A 21,852-nucleotide genomic window follows, 5' to 3' on the forward strand; every position below is an offset into this window, starting at 1 on the left:
CTTCCCCTAGGAAATAGGGGGCCGTGGCCTAAGCATGGTATGGATGGACAGTGCAAGTGCGCCCCTAGACTCTATTCCAACAAGGGTACTTAAAGAAGTGTTACCTTTAGTTAGCACTCCTGTACTACATATGATTAATATGTCTTTATCAGCAGGTTATGTACCACAGTCTTTTAAAGTAGCTGTAATTAAACCTTTTCTCAAAATGCCCAGTCTTGATCCTTAGGTACCAGCCAACTACAGACCTATATCTAACCTTCCTTTCTCTCTAAGATCCTCAAGAAATTAGTCTCCAATCATCTGTGTGAGGTTTTACATAATAATGAGTTATTTAAGGTCTTCCAGTCAGGATTTAGAATGAATCGTAGCACTGAGACAGCACTGATAAAAATTAATAATTACCTTCTAATAGCTTCAGACAAAGGACTTGTTTCTGTACTTGTTTTACTAGATCTCAGTGCTGCCTTCGACACTATTGACCATCGCATCCTGCTACAGAGACTGGAGCATCTAAGAGCGTGATCACACTGTCCTCCCGGACCACGACCCGGACTTTAGGGTACTTGTCCCCCCTCCCTCTCCCCCCCGCGCCCCAGCCCCGTTTGTACTCACACTGCCTGGGCCTCGGCCAATGCTTATTAATGCAGAGTTTTTGTGCGTCTTGTCGACTGTTTTTGAATATTTTCATCCGACCAAATCTGCAGTAAACACTCCACCTCCGCATCACATCAACGTGAACCTTTCACCGCCATTGTTGTTGTTGTGAAATGTCCGCGCATGGTCCGTCCTTCTATTTACATGTCCGAACAGGCGGACATAACGCTACTGCCGTAGGGCTTGTGCTCGTACACGTGCGCACGCTCGTGCTCGAACATGTGCAAACGGCTCCGCTAAAGCCCACCTCTTCTTGGCCGCAGTTATGCGCGGAAAGGGTGCACTCACACTGCTTTAAGGTACTAGGCTTTAGCTGGAAAACCGGTTTTGGCCCTGGCCAGAAGGACAGTGTGAGTGCGACCTAATTGGCATTAAAGGAACCGCACTGAGCTGGTTTAAGTCATATTTATCAGATAGATCTCAGTTTGTACATGTTAACGACAAATCCTTCATACACACTAAGTAAGTCACGGAGTCCCACAGGGTTCTGTCCTTGGATCGATTCTACTCACCTTATAAATGCTTCTCTTAGGAAATATTATAAGGAAGCACTCCATAAACTTTCATTGTTATGCTGATGATACACAATTATATTTGTCGATCAAACCAGAAGAAACCGAATAAGTTAGATAAACTTCAAATGTGCATTAAGGAAATACAAAGCTGGATGACCTGAAATTTTCTGATGTTTAACTCAGAAAAAACTGAAGTCATTGTACTTGGCCCCAAAGACCTCCGAAACTCAATAGCTAAAGATATTGTTACTCTGGATGATATTTTGTTGTCCTCCAGCCCCACAGTAAGGAGTCTGGGTGTTATTTTTGATCAGGATATGTCCTTAGATTCTCACATAAAATTTACAACAAGGACTGCATATTTTCACCTGCGTAATATTGCAAAAATTAGGAACTTTGTGTCTCAGAAAGATGCAGAAAAACTAGTCCATGCATTTGTTACCTCTAGGCTGGACTATTGCAACTCCTTATCATCAGGCTGCTCCAATAAGTCTGTGAAGAATCTCCAGTTGGTCCAAAATGCTGCAGCTCGAGTACTAACTAAAACAGATCGTAGAGAAATTATTTCTCCTGTATTGGCTCCTTTGCACTCGCTACCTGTAAAATCTAGAATAGAATTTAAAATCCTTCTCCTTCCCTATAAAGCTCGTATTGGTCAGACTCCACCGTATCTTAAAGAGCCAAATAGTACATTATTACCCGACTAGATCGCTGCGCTCTGAGAATGCAGGGCTACTTGTCGTTCCTAGAGTCTCCAAAAGTAGAATGGGAGGCAGAGCCTTCAGCTACCAAGCTCCTCTCTTGTGGAACCAACTCCCAGGTGTTATTCTGGAGGCAGACACTGTCCCCATATTTAAGAGTAAACTTAAAACTTTCCTTTTTGATAAAGCTTACAGCTAGGGCTTACCAGCCCTTCGCTATGTTGTTATTTTTAAGCTGATTTTGTTCTACTTAATGATGCTGCTATAGGCCTAGTCTGCCGGGGGATAATCCTGTTGCTGATTCTCTGAGCTTTTATCCTCTCTGTCTGTATCATTCATGTCTCATCAATGCATGTAACTATTTCAACTCCATGTTTGCCACCATAATTTTTGTCATTGCCATGTTCTGTCACTCTAGCTGTGCCCGTTTCTTGCTGTTCTTCTGTATTAACTTCCATAACTTGTAAGTCATATTCACATTGCATTAGCTATCACTATAGTCACTGTTACTTTGTGGTTGCTTGCATCTCTGGAAGTGAGTCTTTGTGTCTGTCTTTGTCTCTCTCTGTCCATCTTTTCTCTCTCCTTTTCTTCCTCCCCAACCAGTCAAGACAGATGGCCGTCCTCCACAGAGCTGGGTCTGTCTGACGTTCCTGCCTGTTATAGGGACGGTTGTCCTTACCATCGTACTCTACGAGGGCATTGTTGGGTCTATGTAAATCATAAATAACTCATAGTGTGGTCTTTACCTACTCAGTAAAGTGTCCTGAGATAACTTTTGATATGATTTGACACTATAAATAAAATTGAAAATGTCTTTGAGTGGTGTGTAATCCATTAGCTAGCTCTCAACTCAAAAGGATTTCTTGTTTCTGTAGCAACAACAGACAAACCTGTCAACCCACAACGCCCAACCCTATTGGCTGCTACAATGGAAACAGAATGTGACAGAAAGTCATTGTCAAACCTGTCAAAAATGTTTTAAAATATTAATTCAGGCTAAATATATTTTTTTTATGGAAAAGCAATTCTTTCATTTTGTACCCCTCCAGTAGCCCTGTGGGTGTATATATATATATATTTTTTTTTTAAATGTAGCTTTTAATAAAGATTCTACATATTCAGCTTTTAAAAGTATATTTTTTTTCGGGGGCTAAATTACGTGGTATCAGATTGGTGCAGACTTAAGTACTCACTGAAACCGATAACAGTATTTTAGGCAGTATCTGAGGCATTTCCGATACTGTTATCAATATGGGAACAACTCTATCACTAATTAGGTTGTACAATCGTGCCTAATAAAGTGCTCACTCTGTGTATTTATGCCTTCAACACATGCTTCTAAATCCCCAGAACAGGCCTTTGACATGGTAAGCAGATGAGACTCACCTGAGGACTCAGAGAGCTTCACACAGGGTCTTTTACATGCAGGTTCCTTTGCGTCTTCACTGTCACTCTCTTCCTTCTTCAGCTCAGCCTTTTGCTCTGTCTTCTCTGAAACCCACTTGTCCTTGTTAGGTGAAGCTAAACCTTCAGGGTTCATGCTCTGGGCTTTGTTGATCCCTGTGATGTTTGGGGTCTGTGTAGAAAGAACTGGGAATTGGGGTTTCTGCTGGTTGACCAGACTGCTGAGGACATTTTTGAAGCCCACAGCCACGTCGAACATCTGCAGGCTGTCTGCGGCTGCGACGATACGGCTGACGTTGTGTTTTCCAAGAGGCAGCTTGCCCGTGTAGACCATGTCCAGCAGACAGCCAAACTCCTGCGAGGAAACCATGGCTGTGTCAATCGAGATGGTGTCGGTGCCATCCAGGAGAGACCTGACAGAGATGAGGATCAATGTATTTCTTTTTAAGTTCCCATTTAAACAGAAGTTACATATCCCAAACTATCCCACTATAAATCATCTTTACTTTTAAGATTAATATGAATTTGTCAAATGACCAACAAATACATTAGTAGGACAACTGGCTTCTGTCCACATAAGGTAGCTGGGAAAAGGAAGATATCAGGTAAAAACCAATAGATGAACAGCCTAAGCTTTTCCTGTCACAGCATCAAATGAAATTGAGGATCAAATTCATTAATATAGGTGTAGGAGCTATTGTATGTTCACGGTTGGCATTTTAGTATTGAGTCTTCAGTGTACTATTACTGAAGACTATTATAGAGGATTTATAAGAATATATAAATGCAACAAAATCAGAAAAAAACGTGGACTTTTAAACATCAGATCTCTGCCATCTAAAGCTGTATTAGTAAATGATCTGATATCAGATAACCATATCGATTTGCTCTGTCTGACTGAGTTTCTGTCAAATTTAGTCCTTAAATCTGATAAAGTAATCATTTTAGGAGATTTTAATATTCATATGGATGTTGTTAGTAATAGCCTTAGTATTGCGTTTATCTCTCTATTAGATTCGATTGGTTTTAGTCAGAGTGTACATAAACCTACTCACTGTTTTAATCACACCCTCGACCTTGTTTTGGCTTATGGTGTGGAAATCAATGACTTAATAGTCTTTCCACAGAAAACTATTTTATCAGACCATTATTTAACAACTTTTGAATTCGTATTACAGGACTACTCACCTCTGGGCAAAAGTTTCTACACTAGATGTTTATCTGATAGTGCTAAACTAAATTTAAGGAAGCGTTTCCATCTGCATTTAATTGAATGCCTTATCCTAATATTCAAGATTCCTGCACTAACGTTAGTTTCTCTGATATTGATCACCTTGTTGTCAGTGTTACAGGCTCACTACGAACAACACTCGACTCTGTTGCTCCTTTAAAAAAGAAGATAATGAAACAGAGGAAGTTAGCTCCATGGTATAACTCACAAACCCGTGAATTAAAACGTATTGCGAAAATTAGAAAGTAAATGGCGTACCTCTAAATAAGAGGAATCTCGCTTAGTTTGGGAAGAAAGTCTAAAAACATATAGGAAGGCCCTCCGTAATGCCAGAGCAGCCTATTACTCATCTTTAATAGAGAAGAATAAGAACAATCCTAGATTTCTTTTCAGCACTGTAGCCAGGCTGACAGAGATCCACAGCTCTATTAAGCCATGTATTCCTATAAACCTCAGTAGTAACGACTTCATGGCCTTCTTTAATGACAAAATTATAACTATTAGAGGGAAAATCAACTCGCTTGGCACCAATTTTTTTTCAAACCAAGGAACCTTAGAAACAACTGTACGACCTGATATATTCTTGGACTGCTTTTCTACAGTTGACCTTAACAAATTAACCTCTACTATTTCAGCATTAGAGCCTTCTACTTGTCTCCTAGGGCGCACTCACATTGTCCATCCGTACCGTGCCCCGTGCTTTAGGGTACTTGTCCCCCCCTCCCTCTCCCCCCGTGGCCCAGGCCCGTTTGTACTCACACTACCTGGGCCTCGGCAGGTTAATGATGCTGCTCGGCAGAATGCTTCTTTCTGCCTATACGTCATCACGCCGTAACACGTCACACGCATTGATTCTCATTGCGATGCGTTGCTTTGTTTACAAAAGCGCGCGGTCTTTTAGCCACATAATAGAAAGCAGCGCAGAAAACATGGTAAAGTTTTTGGCTTTGTGGGTTTTTTTGGACTCATTGTGACATGACCCCGTTTAGTCGACGTTGCAAGGCGACAACTTGAGTTGAACCGAACGGCACGAATGAGAAGGTCTTCTTTTTTTCTATGTCTGAACAGGCGCACAAAAAATGCGGTCAGAACCGCCGCAGGCTTCGTGCTTGTACACGTGCGCACGCTCGTGCTCGTACATGTGCAAACGTGCTTTACAAATGCCCACTCTCCCAAACGGGCCGTGACCAGCAAGCACAGGTTTTGTCCCTGGACCGATTCTATTCACCTTATATATGCTTCCCCTAGGAAATAGGGGGCTGTGGCCTAGGCATGGTATGGATGGACAGTGCGAGTGCGCCCCTAGACTCTATTCCAACAAGGGTACTTAAAGAAGTGTTACCTTTAATTAGCACTCCTGTACTACATATGATTAATATGTCTTTATCAGCAGGTTATGTACCACAGTCTTTTAAAGTAGCTGTAATTAAACCTTTTCTCAAAATGCCCAGTCTTGATCCTGAGGTACTAGCCAACTATAGACCTATGTCTAACCTTCCTTTCTCTCTAAGATCCTCAAGAAATTAGTCTCCAATCATCCGTGTGAGGTTTTACATAATAATGAGTTATTTAAGAACTTCCAGTCAGGATTTAGAATGAATCGTAGCACTGAGACAGCACTGATAAAAATTAATAATGACCTTCTAATAGCTTCAGACAAACAACTTGTTTCTGTACTTGTTTTACTAGACCTCAGTGCTGCCTTCGACACTATTGACCATCGTATCCTGCTACAAAGACTGGAGCATCTAATTGGCATTAAAGGAACCGCACTGAGCTGGTTTAAGTCATATTTATCAGATAGATCTCAGTTTGTACATGTTAACGACAAATCCTCCATGTACACTAAAGTTAGTCCCGGAGTTCCACAGGGTTCTGTCGAGAATGCGAGGCTCCTCTCCTGTGGAACCGACTCCCAAGTATTATTCGGGAGGCAGACACTGTCCTCATATTACAAAAGTAAACTTAAAACTTTCCTTTTCGATAAAGCTTACAGCTAGGGCTTACGAGCCCTTAGCAATGTTGTTATTTTTAAGCTGATTTTGTTCTGCTTAATGATGCTGCTATAGGCCTAGTCTGCCGGGGGATAATACTTTTCCAGATACTCTGAGCTTCTTTCCTCTCTGTCTGTATCATTCATGTCTCATCAATGCAAGTTACCAATTCAACTTCTTCCCCAGAGTTGTTTGTGCTTTGTCGTCTCGCAGGTCTCTGCTGATCGTGGTGGTGCCTGCTGCCGTGGTCCTGCATGACGCTTCCTGCTACTATTGTAATTTATAACCTTAAATGTGCTTGTTTCTACTATTCTGCTATATTAACTGCCATAACATATAAGTCATATTCACATTACTATAGATATTATTATAGTTACTGGAAGTGTGTCTGTCTCTGTCTTTGTCTCTCTCTGTCCATCTGTCCGTCTTTTCTTTCCTTCTCTCTCCTTTTCTTCCTCCCCAACCAGTCAAGACAGATGTCCGTCCTCCAGAGAGCTGGGTCTGTCTGACGTTCCTGCCTGTAATAGGGAAGGTTTTCGTTGCCACCGTACTCTACAGGGGAATTGTTGGGTCTATGTAAATCATAAATAAGTCATAGAGTGTGGTCTATACCTACTCTGTAGTGTCCTGAGATAACTTTTGTTATGATTTGGCACTATAAATAAAATTGAATTGAATTGAATTACTATTATCTTTGGACACATTGTGGTGGTCATTGGGAGCACAAGGTGGTATGAAAGGGAGCAGAGGTGACAGGAAGGGGTAACACAGGTAGGAGTCAAACAGTTCTCACCGGACCGGCAACAAAGAAGCAACACACCACAATGGAAAGAGTTACAGAATCTGGTACGTGCATCTCTACATCAACCACATCAACAACCCACATACTTTACAACCTGTTAACTGTAGCTGTGGAGGAGGTCACTGCAAACACCTGTGTATTAATGGCAACTGGGCAATGGGACTAACCTTAGGAGAAATTGCCATTATAATAGGGGTGACTGTGAGAGCTGTAAACGTAACACTTCGACTCCAGTTAGACTTATTAAATTCATAGACTTGACTCAACTTTAGATGTGACCAGGATGTGCGCTGGGACTTAAAAGCAAAAATGAGACATTTTGACCCGATCAAATTTTGGAACACAACTTAAAGATTAAAGGACTAGGCATTTAAATGAGTCAGCTGTGAAAAAGAACTATTAACACAGCTTTGAAAAGAAAATGCAGTGTCAATGTAATGGAGTGCCAAGACTTGAGACTTGACTTAGACATGCCCTCAGGGAGCAGAGACCTTTACTTTAACTTCCTTTAATAGACCATGAGATTTTCCCCAAAACACTGCAGCTACAGACTGAACTGAACTGTATAGTTGAAGCACAAAGGACTGGATGACACTTTTTAGAACTGCTCTGAATATTAAATATTCGTTTTTAAAAACAATTGATCCAGATACCAAATGATTCTGAATTAATATAATTACTTTCTTTTTGTTAGATGAGAACGTACTATTTGTTTTAATCTCTAGTGTATATGTTTTTAAAATGTGTAATTATGACATGACAAAATAATCTTAAGGTCCACTTACAATCTTTTAAAAGGTTCAGGAAAAAACGAATGAGCGGACCTTAAGTTGAGATTTCAAAGATTATTTTGTCGCACTACTATGGCTGCCCCCTCCTAATCGACTAGTAGACTTATCCTTTTGGGCTTTGGACTAAGATTTCTTTAGTCTACAAGTAATTTTTCAATACTTTTTTATGCTGACAGACTTATTTCCAGGAAACTAAAGAGCACATCTCTGGTCAACACAAGATTTAAAATGATGCTTCTGCACTAATCAATTAATCGACATAATCTTACAAGTGTTGTCTTTAATCAAGGACAGCCCAGGAAAATATTATTTGATGAATGATCAAGACCTGCTGAACATGAAATCCAACCCATCAAATATTTCACTTTAATAAATCACATGCAAACAAATCTGTGCAGATCATTTTAAAATCCAATGCTCACACTACCTGAAGAGCATGCTGGAAGCAGCCAGTACCAGTTTATGTGCGCGGTGAGGGCTGTCTCCCACCAGGATGGTGCAGTCACAGAAGTGACCCTCTTTCCTCAGGGCCCACAGCTGCTGCATCAGCTGGCTGCTGTAGTTGGGTAACTCCATCATTTTGATGGATGGTCTGGAGGGACACATCATGTCAAACTTAATTTAAAAATACTGTTTTTTCCAGCAGCGTAGACAGAATTCTGATCATATGTTTATCTACCGGTGGAATAACTCCCATTTAACAAACACACAAAGGAGCCCTTTTAATTTAAAGCTCGGCATTTTGTATGATGTGCCAGCTTCATGTACTGTAAATGTATTATGTCACTGCTATGTAAGTTATTGTGCAGTTTTTGATCATTGGATGCATGCCGTGTTGGAACACAGACATTCATAATAAGCATGGGTGCAGATCCTTTTGGGGGGGGGGGGGGGGGGGGGGGTCAGCTAACACAACTTGGTTAGGGCTTCATATTCATCCATATCAATGAATCATGCATCAAGTAGTCCCATACACTGGGAGAAAAGGAAGATGGAGAGGAGAACTAGGGCTGAGGAGAGTTTACATGAAGACCCTTAAAATGATGATTTACTAATATAACAGTTAGACAAGAAAGCTAAACACAGTCAATGATTCCATGTGCAGTACTTTTTTAATTATATGGTGAGCCTCTATGAAGTTGGGATTTATGGTGGCATGGTATGAGTTACATACGGGCAAAAAAAAATCTACATTACTATTATACTATTGTGTCACCCCCAATTCTGACATCGAATATGCACCCCTGATAACAAGTATCAAGTTATGCTTTTTGAGTAAAGTGTTTGCTACGATAAGCAATCACGCATTTATTTTACATTTGAATTAAATTTGGAATATGAAAAAGTGGCAAGTCAGATAATATTTGCTATTCTGCCTTTGCGATATTGCGAAGACAGCGGTCCCAATTTCCTAAGCAGCCGACTGTTTGCTCATGTTCCTGGTTCACGTGTCTTCAGTGAATATCTACAAGGGTAATGCACGCTAATCAGCTTTAGCACTGCCCGCCACTAGCTTTAGCTCCGGATGCTAATGTCAGCTCAGTGAAATTAAATGGAAAGCGTAATTACATCTACTCTGGCTAAAACCCTGCCCACCCGACATGCAGCTTCCAGTAAATGGATGATTTTACCTTATACAATTCAAACGGTCCGTTTCTTTATTTAAACTTCTTTGCTGAACAAATCTTCTGTGCGCAATAAAGATAAGCAATTTTGAAAATGGCGACATGAGATACGGCAATCAAATGGGTCATTTCCGGTTGATAGTTCGCCTATGGCCTAAACCAAACAACCAACCGCCTGTATATAGGACTGGTAAGTCCCGCCCTTTCCGGCAGAGCCCATGGGACCTCAACTCTGGAAAAGTGTACATTCTTGTCTATGAAAAAGACAAACAATTATTTTCTGGTCCCTGTAATTATATGTCCTGGATTACACATGTGATGTTTTTGGAATTAAAGTATAATTTTTCATGTAAAGAGTTTGACAGTTTATTGTAGGATTGTTCAGTGAAAGGCTCTGGAAAAAAGCCTAATGACAAAGGCTACATTTCATGTCGCATATGTGACGTCACGCCATCAAGCTTTGGCTCCTCTTCTTCTCAATAGCATCCAGCTGCAGACCCGGAGTACAAGCCCCTCACTTGACAGAGGTCTCTCAGAGGATGCTACTCCTTCTTCTGTCCTCGTGGACATTCTGGCACAAAACACACTAGCATCTTGATCTCAATCTGTGCAGTAGACGCAGCTGCATTCAGACAGAGTGACAGAGATGAAAAATCTACCATTAATGTTCAAGTGACTACCTAAAGGTGCTTCTAGTCCTTCAGTTGCTGCTTTTACCTGTTGCATCGCACTGTAGTACAGATCATTTATTTGCACATATATTATATATCTTTTTAAGGTCCCATATCCTGTTGCCTTCACTGTTTTGTTTTATTTAGTAGCCTAAAAACAAGATATTTGTAGGCTATATTTTATACATACGCATAAATGCGTATAAAATTGTATTAAGTTAATATTAAATTCATAACAGGGTGTGGGGGGGATTAGTCTCGACTAGAAACCTGTATGCATGGCATCTATTTTATATTTTATATGAAACAATGTGTTTGTCCCTGCTCAATAAACTTCTAATCTAATCTAAAATAATTGTACATTGCTTGGTTATCCAACAGTGACGGTAGACAGCAGCTTCAGGAGCGCACCTCTTTTGGCAAACCGCTGAAAAATATCTTGTTTGTAGCCTTGGTGTTTTAACACAGTAATTAGGCCAATCCCACAGTAAATAATTTTAAATTAAGGCACTGTTTTGCGAATATTGCACACACACTATTATTAGTTATAGATGGATTCAGGTTTGTTTTTTTTAAACTACAATAATACATTTCTAAGGACTATTCTCACTTCAGTTTGTTTCCCATCACTCTTAAAGAGAAAACATGTTCTAAGAATCAACTAGTCATTTTATAGTTTAAGGTTAGTTACCACCTCTCTTTTCTAATCCCACCCAAGGCACAAAAAGTTAATTTTAAAATGATAAACAAGTTTTACCCTTGGAAGGACTTCTTGCTCCAAAGGTTTAACTTGTACAAGAAAGGAATAGGTCAAGGTTTAAATTGGCTATTAATAAGTCCATTCCAACTCACTCGTTTCATTTGATAAAAGGGTCACGATTGTTTGGTTCCTTAAATACTAAATATTTCCATGTAATAAATTCCTTCACCAACCGTTTAATATTAAATGTAATATTTGCACATTTTGTGCAGGGCTGATATTCAATTAATCAACATTTTTAACATGTAGATTTTCCTCAGCTTATTTGGAACAACTGCACTTATGGCTGCGCTCAAAAAAACTTAATCTCAACTTCCCAATAACCTATAGTGGCATTGTTTTGGGGATATATTTGCAGAACAATCATAATAAATACATTGTAAACTATTTGATTTTGCTGGCAAAGTCTTACTTGCACAAATACAGTTTGTTAGGATCTCTCCCTTTTCTCAAAGCTTTAAAAAGTCAATAAACAGTGGAAATTCATCAAAACTGCTAAACTTGTATAACCCCTTGTTTTTATTTATTCTGATTACTTCTTAATTTTTAATTTTTCATTCTAGTTATAATTAAGAAAGGTTAGGTCCAACAAATGACTGTCTGAACCCCCCCCCCCCCCCCCCAAAAAAAGAAAATCTGCTTTCACAACAAGAAAAAATTAAGTAGTTTGATATAATATATCAGCTGATTTCAAATATGCTATTCTAAATTAAATATTATACACCTCTGTTCACTTAATTTACAGCCTGTCTTTTTTTTAAAGAATATAAAGTCATGGTTGTATTTACCTACTTGAGTCCATAGGACAGCTAGAATTGTGTCCCTGAGCTTGTATGCCTCCAACAGCCAGTTTACATCCAAACTGTCCAGACATGATATATGTTTCATGATTGCTGCATCAGATCCCCTCACACTTGAGGAATAACTTTTAATTTGCTAAAATATTCCCTTCTGTCATGCAGTTGCTACAGCACACGCTTTATTGACCAGCAAAGGGCACTAGGTAATGAGGAACAGGTTTGCATAATAAATGTGTTCCTTCTCCTTACCTACAAAGCTCTTATTGGTCAGGCTCCATCGTATCTTAAAGAGCTCATAGTACCGTATTACCCGACTAGATCGCTGCGCTCTGAGAATCCAGGGCTACTTGTCGTTCCTAGTCTCCAAAGTGTTATTTGGAAGACAGACACTGTCCCCATATTTAAGAGTAAACTTAAAACTTTCCTTTTTGATAAAGCTTACAGCTAGGGCTTACCAGCCCTTAGCTATGTTGTTATTTTTAAACTGAGTTTGTTCTGCTTAATGATGCTGCTATAGGCCTAGTCTGCCGGGGATAATACTGCTGCTGATACTCTGAGCTTCTCTCCTCTCTGTCTGTATCATTTATGTCTCATCAATGCATGTTACTAATTCAACTTCTTCCCCAGAGTTGTTTGTGTTTTGTTGTCTCGCAGGTCTCTGCTGTTGATGGTGGTGCCGGCTGCTGTGGTCCTGCATGACGCTTCCTGCTACTATTATAACTATTACTCATATATACTATCACTAGTCTTATAAATTATAAAATTTTTAGCCATAATACATCACCAGTGATAGATCTCATTGTATCGTAGCTGCTATTGCCACTATTCATCATTGATCATATTTACCACCATAATTATTATCATTGTCATATACTGCCACCTTAGCTGTGCTTGTTTCTACTATTCTGCTGTATTAACTGCCATAACATAGTTACTTAGTTACGGTCCTCCATAGAGCTGGGTCTGTCCCACATTCCTGCCTGTTAAAGGAAAGGTTTTCAACGCCACTGTGTGCACAAGATTGCTGTTGCTGCTCATGAAGGACCTGTTGGGTGTTGAGTGTGGTCTATACCTACTCCATATGTAAAGTATCCTGAGATAACGTTTGTTATGAATTGGCACAGTAAATAAAACTGAATTGAATTGCATTGGTTCCGTCATAACACAAGCAACATTTGTAGTCATTTACCCAGTAATTAGTAAGCTAGTTTTAACAATGGAGGAAATAACCTGTTGGTACAGTTATGGAGCAAGATATAATCCCACTGCCATCACATACTGGTAATGTGTTGGATGGAATGATTACAAGTATGTGAGGACAGGGTGCTTTGAAAATAACTTTATTGTCCATAAGAAAAACAGTGAAAAAACCGGCACATATCAGTGCTTGCTTTCGGTTTCTCATCTCCAACTCTTGAGGTTTGCACTGCTGAAACTTCTGCAGGAATCAGCCTCTACACATACCGTGTAGCTATGTATCTCTAAATGCCACATGGAGTATATGCATATAGATTTGCTGTAGAGGTAATAAATGTTCTAACAGAAAATGTTCTAACATTTAAGAGCAGTTATATTTGTAATTCTTAACAGTTAACCGTGCATTCTTTCGACAAACCTTAAAACTTCAGTGTGAACATAAAACTTCCACATAATGGAAATAAAGAACATTCTCTTGTAATATTCGTTAGCCATGATTAAAAACTGTCTAAAACTAAGCCCAAACTTGAGAAAGAACAGGAATTTACTGAAGCCAAGCCTCAGAATACAACAGATCATCAGCCAGATTCTATTAGGCTGATTAGAATTTTAAATAACAAAGGCCAGCTAACTTTATGTAGAGATAAATGTAACAATAGTCAGTTTTATAAAAGTAACCTACTAAAATTGTTTACTAAAAACAAAATGAATGAAAGCATTTATTTATATATGGACAAATTCAATCCTTTAAAAAAAAATCCTTCTGTCATCCATCCAATTCAAGCGTAGCTACAGCACAACTTTCCTCAGTGCCTGAGAAGCCCAGTGCCTGCAGAGAGAGACAGAAATAACTAAATCACAAATCACAACCAAAACACACTTTCCACCAAATAATTGAACATTAAAAATCAATAAAAGTCTGATTACATTTACTAAATAATATGATAATGAGTAATCTAGGGGCCTGCTCCATAAAGGACTATAAGGCTTTTTTCACACCGCAGTTCCACATGACCTGAGCCTGATGTTTTCGCTCATATGTGACCCATATCTGATTTGCTTTTGACAGTGTGAACAGAACAAGTCACATTGAATCTGACATTTTCCAATCAGATATGGGTCACTTTTAAATGTGCTACTGAATCTGATACATATTAGATTTTTGTGAATGTGACTGCAATCTGAACAGCCAGGTCACATTTAATGTGACTTTGACGTCATTATGACCCTCACTGCACTGTATTGTAAAAGAATGACAAATAAAGTTGATTGAAAAAAATAAAGTGTGCCACAGGCAGGAGCCAGGAACAGAATCAAAACAAACAGGAAGGACAGCAGTAAAGCAGGCGGCCAGTGGAGGGAGAGTGAAGTTTTAGACATCATTAGTATTTAGGGTGACACATGCATCAAGCCATGAAGTCCTACAATACCAGTTGCCATGTTCACTTTCATAATCACCGTTGCAGGGTGATGATCAATGATCAACTGCGCACAACTCACTTCAGGAGTGTGAGCTGTTCACACAGCAATCTGTAGAAAGGCCACATTTAAAGATGTAATGTGAACAGACAAACAAAATAATCTGATTTGAGCAATAAATTGGAATTGTGCATTAAGACCTGCAATGTGAACGGAGCCAAAGAGAAGTGTGGCTTAAAGTCCGAACCTCATCTCATCTCATCTTCATCCGCTTATCCGGGGTCGGGTCGCGGGGGCAGCAGCTTTAGCAGGGGACCCCAAACTTCCCTTTCCCGGGCCACATTAACCAGCTCTAACTGGGGGATCCCGAGGCGTTCCCAGGCCAGTGTGGAGATATAATCTCTCCACCTAGTCCTGGGTCTTCCCCGAGGCCTCCTCCCAGCTGGACGTGCCTGGAACACCTCCCTAGGGAGGCGCCCAGGGGGCATCCTTACTAGATGCCCGAACCACCTCAACTGGCTCCTTTCAACGCAAAGCAGCAGCGGCTCTAGTCCGAGTTCCTCACGGATGGCTGAACTTCTCACCCTATCTCTAAGGGAGGCTCCAGCCACCCTCCTGAGAAAACCCATTTCAGCCACTTGTACCCGCGACCTCGTTCTTTAGGTCATGACTAAAGTCCGAACCTAAGTCTAACAAATCAGCCGAGGCTAAATCAGTTCCAACTCACATAATCAGAAAGTTCAAGAAGTCAAGATCACTGCGTGTGCACGCAATTCTGAAGCCCTGAGAGGTGGAACACGGATCAAATGGATACACCATGTGTTCACAGCCACCGAAAAGCACTTTCTATACAGTGCCTATAGAAAGTCATGATACCCTTTTGAAATAGTCACTGAGCCTGAAATGATTATACATAAAAAAGAAAGAAAATTAATAAAAAAATGAAAAACTAGAATAGCAGGCTTGGTCCCCAGAGGTAATACTTTATGGAGGCACCTTTTGCTTTTATTACAGCCATCAGTCTGTTTGGATCTGTCTCTACCAGCTTTGTGAACCTAGATTGGAAATATTTCCCCATTCTTCCTGCAGAACTGTTGGAGTTCAGTCAGATTCTGTGGTGAGCGGTGAAGGACTGCACTCTTCAAGTCCATCCACAGATGTTCTGGAGGATTCAGGTCAGGGCTCTGACTAAGCCACTCTGGGACATTCACCTTCCTATACTTTAGCCACTGTGTTGTTTTTATGGAGGTCTGTTTTAGGTCATTGTCATGCTGGAAGGTGAACCACCTGCCCATTTTCAAGTGTCTAACAGAGGGCTGCAGGTTTTCCTCAAGAATTTTGATGGACTTGGCAGCATCCATTTTCCCTTCAATCATGGCCAACTCCCCATTCCCTGCTGATGGGAAACAAGCCCACAACATAATGCTGCCACCACCATACTTCACTGTAGGGATGGGGTGTTTTGGGTGGTGTGCTGTGTTTGGTTTCTGCCAAACATAACGCTTGGAGTTCAGCCCAAAAGTAAAATTTTAGTGTCATCTGACAATATAATGTTTTGCCACATGGCATCAGAATCTTCAATATGTGTTTTTTATGTGACTCAGTGTGACGTTTTCTCAGAAGAGGCTTCTTTCTCTCCACAAAGCCATACATAGAACTTTGTTGTCACATGCACAGATCGACCAACCTCTACCATTTAGACTTGTAACTCCTTCAAGGTCACCATGGGCCTCTTTGTAGCTTCCCTGATCAATCTTTTCCTGGCTTGGTCATCCAGTTTCGAGGGGCGGCCTGATCTAGGTAAGGTCTGGGTGGATCCATATGCCTTCTACTTCTGGACAATACTCTGAACGGTCCTCAGAGGGAGAGTTAAAGCCTTTGAAATCTTTTAATTTCCTTCTCCTAACTTGTGCCTATCCACAACATCATCCTGGAGGCATCCTCCTTTGAAAGCATCTTTCCAACCATGGTGAATTATTTGTGTTACCCTGCACAACTAGGAGTGGAATCCTCAAGGAACAGCTGATTTTATTCTGAAGTAAAATTAAAAACACCACAGTTGATGTCAGGTGGAGGCCAATTAACTTGTGTAATCTGGAAGGTGATTGGTTATACCTGAGAATGTTTAGAATGGTTGTTCTAAAGGGATTAGTCACTTTTCCAACCCTGCTTTTCTAGTTCTTCATTTTTTATTCATTTTTCAAACATTTTGAAAAAAAGATGAAGAATTGAAGAATTCACTTAAATGTTGGATAAGCCTTGGAATGTTCGCATTTGTCCAGGTCAACGTTATCCCCAAAGCAATTTTAGTCAAAAGCAACTGGACTTGGTTATTTGTCTAGGAAGACGTTTCACCTCTCATCCAAGAGGCTTCATCAGTTCATGTACGCATCTGACCAGGCTGGGACTGGTCCAACTATCAGGATGTTGACAGAGAGGACAGATGGTTTGAAAGAGGAGTAAAAGAAGCCATCTATGCAAAAGTAGAGAAACCATCGCTAAACAGAGGAGGAGGTCTGAGACAGCACTTATCTGCAATTTACAATGCAGCCCTTTCATCCCTTCAGGAGATTCAACAATCTAACCTCAAAGAACAACTGTTCACAAATGTCCTCCTGTGACTCCAACGACTGTCGTTAAGACCCAATAGAGCACTAATGAAGTCAAAACCAACTTCCCACAAGGATAAATGAAACAGTGTTAAAAATCACCAAACAGAAGGATCCCAATTATACAAGCAATAATCAGAGCCACAATGCAAACTCAGTGTATTGCACAATGAGCTACAGTCAGCATCAGAAATTGTCTAAAATAATTGTCCAAAAGGTCCAAATAATGTTCTCCAACAGAAACATTCCAAAGTTAAATCAAAAATCAACAAAAAAATTCAGTTTGTTTAATTCTGTTTTATTTGTTTTTTTGTGGAAGTGAATCATCTTCTCAAACTAAATAATGAAGGATCTCTGATAAGTTTCAGTTTAGTTTTTACCATTAGGAGTGAGAGCCTCTTCCAAAACAATTTAACAAACGATCTTTGAACAAGTGAATCACCAACGCTTTCTGAGTTTTCTTCTTTTTTTTTTTTCTTCAACATTTTTTGTTGACTTTTACAGAATGGAACACAGAAACAGGTATAACACATGTATAGTACGTCTGCTTTAAGGTGAAAAAAGAAAAAGAAAAACACAGACAGAAACAGAAAAACCCCAACATGAATCCCGCTATCCCTCCCAACAACCCACGTCAGACATGGTCACAATAAAAAAAAAACAAGTAATCGAATAACATGTAACATAAGTAGATAAAGTCAGATAAAAAAAGGAAAAGAAAAACACACTAAAACTAGTAGTTGTAGTGGGGGCCTGCCACGTCCCACGTTTGAGAGGGAAATGGGCTGAACAGACGCAGTTAGTGTTTACAGATGCAGAGGGGGTTACATACAGAAGCTTAACCCAAGAAATAAAATTTCCCAAGACAAATTACTCCAAAATATAAAATAGGAAGCCCTACTCTACCCGGTCGAAGGCTTTCTCAGCACCTAGCGCTACTACCATCCGACAGTAAGGGTAAGCTGAACCTCCATGGTGAACGTGGAAATGTATCTTGTGGAAAACTAATGTCAACTGTGGTAGGTGCGTGGTCAGAAGTGACTATTGGGTGCTATTCACATGCATTCACACAGTTGAAGAGGTTGTTATCGAGTAAGACGAAATCAATTCGGGAGAATGTGTGGTGTACATGGGAAAAAAAGGAGAAAGCTTTCCCATGGGGGTTTCTAAACCTCCAGGGATCAGAAATTCCCAACTGTGATGCATATGTTTTTACTGTGTGTGCTGATGTGGATAGCGTAACCTGTGTAGGAGAAGATCTGTCAAGAGTCACATCCTGCACCAGGTTGAAGTCTCTGCCTATGATGATGCGATGACGTTTGGGATTTTTGCAAATAGCCTTGTAAAAAACTGTTCATTGTCCCAGGTGGGCGCATAAACCGAAACTAAGACCACTGGTGTGTTCTGGAGTGTGCCCGAAACAATGACATAGCGGCCATCAGTATCTAGAATTATATTTGTTGGCTCAAACAGGACCCTTTTATGAATGATGATAGCTGCCCCTCTAACTATCTGTTAATTTGGAATGGAATAAGTGGCTCATCCACACCCTCTTAATACGTGAGGTGCCAGCTGCTTTGAGATGTGTTTCCTGCAGAAACATCACATCACATCCCCCTGAAGGTGCTGCAACTATGTTAGGACCTTACTGATTTTGATTGCTTTGTTCATGCCCTCTTTACAGCATTAGCCATAGGAACAATAATAATAAGTTAGAATGAAACTGCATGACCTTAAAGTAATCTGTAGTAGTGGAGGAAGAGAGTGGGGGGGAAGGAACAAACGAAAAAAAAAGAGGCCCAAACGCACATAAGACAGAACAAAAACTACATAAAACAAAACACATTCTGAGCTCTCCAGCTCTCTGTGTGCCCTGTGATAGACTGGCGTCCTGTCCAGGGTGTACCTCGCCTTACACACAATGCCAGCTGGGATCGGCTCCAGGCCCCCCTGGAGCCATTCTTAGTACTTCTTAATTTGCCAAGTGATCAGCAAATTAAAGAACTTAATCCCAGAAAGCTGTCTTTTGGGAAAAGAGGAATATTACACCTCGGTTTCACATAGACAGGACGTCAAATTACAGCCTTTGCCTCGCCGTCAATGTAAGAGCTTTTCTGAATAAAACACCTTCTGTTAGGCACCAACTCAGTGTTAGCCTGACAGTTAGCCTGCCCCGGACCAGGTTGCTTTGCCAGCATTAGTTGCCATAGTAACTGAACTTAAACTATTCTGAACTTGCTTTATGGAACCGAATCAACTGAAACAAGTCGGGTTTATTTGATGAACTCGCTTTACGGAAAAGGCCGAACATCAAGTCAACTTTCAGTGCTTATGTTATTATAAAACTCAGCTGTACAAATACTTGAAAAGTATTTGGCTTCAATACCAAGTTCTCAAGAGAAGGTCAAATCCTTCACAAGAATAAATAACAATTTTATGATGAGATATAACAACAATGATCAGCAATCCAAACAGAAAAATTAGGTGAATTCAGTACTATTATTGGAGTAATTCTCATCTATATAGATAATAAAGATGTGCATTTCCTACTGGGTGAAAACATTCAAGAAAACAAAAGTTTCCAAACAAATAAAGAAAAGCAATTCTCACCTTTAAATCCCTCTTCAGGCATTCTCACTGTGAAGGAAGTAGATGAAAAACAATATTATCATAATCATAGCTTAAAATAAACCAAAAAAAGTAATTCTAATATAGTGGAGATGTAGAATAGATAACAGCATTTACCCTGATAGGCATCATCCATTGCAGCATAGTCTGCTATTGGCTCATCAGCCTGTAAGGAAACAATAAAAAGCAATGTTTCAGATTAAAAGGAGAATGTCTGTAATCACCATCAAGATGATCTGATAGGAGTCAAGATTAAGATTTCTGTGTTGATCAAAATTAGGGTATGAAGTACCTTTAGATAGATGATGCTTTCAGGGATGATGCCCAGACTACCCAGTGTGGCTGAGTCGTCCGCCAGACTTTTTCCATCAATAGAGAGGTTCTGGTCAAATGGAGCCACGGAGAAGGCATGCATGATCTATATGGGGCCAGAGGCACAGCAAAGCTACTTTTGTGAACACAAACTATTCATTACCTACAGAGTACAGTCTGGTTAAGGGATTTCAAACAGCTGATTCTGTAAAAAACTATGAAACTATCTATCCTCCAGATGTCATAAACCACAATCATTTTAAATGCTTCAGACTTGTATTCAGCAATCCCATAATTGCACCCAGTCATTTGGAGCCCTCACCTGGATTTTCAGCTCTTTAAGTGTCTGATTAGCTGAAACAACAAGTGCTTTCTCTCTTTTGAGTTTCCTGTGCCGAGTGCTTCTCCTGATTCCACCTGGTTTGGTCATGTTGGTCACAGGAACTGCAGCTGCCGACGTTGTGCTGCTGTCACTCAACTTGAGCCGCTTTGCACCATCTTGTGACTGAAAGAAAGTAATACGATTTTTATCTATTAGTGCTGACAATGCCTCTGTTTCTCATCCTTGCCAACACCAACACACACAAAAGTTGTTTAACAATGAAGACAATCCAAAGAAAGCAATTTAGATGAAACCACAAATGGTCAAACATTAAGGTAATCTGTGTGTACCTAGGCTGGAACAGTTTGTGTATTCATGCCTGTAGACACAGCCACATGCAGAACACAGGTATTTAGGTATTAAGATTAATGCATGTTTTGTAGAATAAAAGCTCTACAACTGCACCGGAGAAAGAGTTATGTATAGGATGAGGGCGGTGTGTCAGGGTTGCTCCACCGTTTAAGGGGATGTAAATGTATACACATCCATCATACTAACACACATTCGACGGCATTGCATTTTTAGTTTAATAGCTGGTTGTGACCGGTTGCCCTGTTTGTTCAGTGTTCTTACAGTGTTTGAAATGTTCCTTATTTTTATATTGAAAGTAGTACCAAAGTTACACTTCTACTCCACTACAATTCAGTGGGAAATATTTTAATTTTTTTACTCCACTACATTTATTGGATAACTTAAGTTACTAATTACTTAATCAATTTAGATTTTTGATTCCCACTGATATACATTTGTTGCAGAGGAAACACAGGCGTCACAGTGACAGTTGCTGCTCTGTCAGTTAAAGAGCAACTTGCAGGTTAATTTTTTTACTAAATTTACACTTAAACTTTCAATGAAAATGACCATTACCATAAATACCATACCATAAATGTAGGATTTTATATGGTTTACAAAACGTGTGGGCCTAAATCAGAGGTAAAAGTGGCTTTTTTGAGCAGTGCTTCTAAAAAAACTTTTTTTTTCAACATCATACGTCAAACGCATCATTATACGTAGGAGAAGGGAGTCGCGTTCTTTGACTCTGCCTGAGCTCAATGCGCAGTAGTAGCTGATAGTGAGTATTAGTGGTTGTGATGTTTTTAATGTTTGTGTGTTTTTAGGTTCTGGAAGAAACGGCAAGACATAAGAGGATAGATGTACCTGCTGCGGTGCAGACCCGGAGCTAAAGACCTCTCAAGCAGCTGTGCTTGACTGTGGCTCGCAGTGTTACCTTAGACCTTTCTGTCGTTCGTCAGGTAGTGCAAATTTACTCTTATATCTAACATTAGTGTATGTCAACACATTTACAATAATGTATAATATCTAGAATACAATTAAGACATGATACAGGCTGGCG

General features: G+C 40.0%; 2 protein-coding genes across 5 annotated transcripts in view; both read right to left on the reverse strand.

The window, feature by feature from the left end:
* zbtb40 (zinc finger and BTB domain containing 40) overlaps nt 1-9,836 on the reverse strand; it is a 36,520-nt gene extending 26,684 nt beyond the window's left edge. For both annotated transcript variants that reach the window (XM_083939971.1, XM_083939970.1), the window contains exons 1-3: nt 9,727-9,836; nt 8,523-8,687; nt 3,260-3,690 (exon numbers count right to left, since the gene is read on the reverse strand). In XM_083939971.1, coding sequence (XP_083796097.1) covers nt 3,260-3,690; nt 8,523-8,687; nt 9,727-9,824 — 694 coding nt within the window. In that variant the 5' untranslated portion in view covers nt 9,825-9,836. The remainder of the gene's footprint in view (nt 1-3,259; nt 3,691-8,522; nt 8,688-9,726) is intronic.
* A 3,539-nt stretch (nt 9,837-13,375) lies between these two features.
* usp48 (ubiquitin specific peptidase 48) overlaps nt 13,376-21,852 on the reverse strand; it is a 49,063-nt gene continuing 40,586 nt past the window's right edge. For all 3 annotated transcript variants that reach the window (XM_083938384.1, XM_083938383.1, XM_083938386.1), the window contains 5 exons: nt 20,439-20,621; nt 20,097-20,222; nt 19,922-19,970; nt 19,787-19,813; nt 13,376-13,977 (listed from right to left, as the gene is read on the reverse strand). In XM_083938384.1, coding sequence (XP_083794510.1) covers nt 13,955-13,977; nt 19,787-19,813; nt 19,922-19,970; nt 20,097-20,222; nt 20,439-20,621 — 408 coding nt within the window. In that variant the 3' untranslated portion in view covers nt 13,376-13,954. The remainder of the gene's footprint in view (nt 13,978-19,786; nt 19,814-19,921; nt 19,971-20,096; nt 20,223-20,438; nt 20,622-21,852) is intronic.

Source organism: Echiichthys vipera (assembly GCF_963691815.1).
Source record: "Echiichthys vipera genome assembly, chromosome: X".
Classification (NCBI taxonomy): Eukaryota; Metazoa; Chordata; class Actinopteri; order Perciformes; family Trachinidae; genus Echiichthys; species Echiichthys vipera.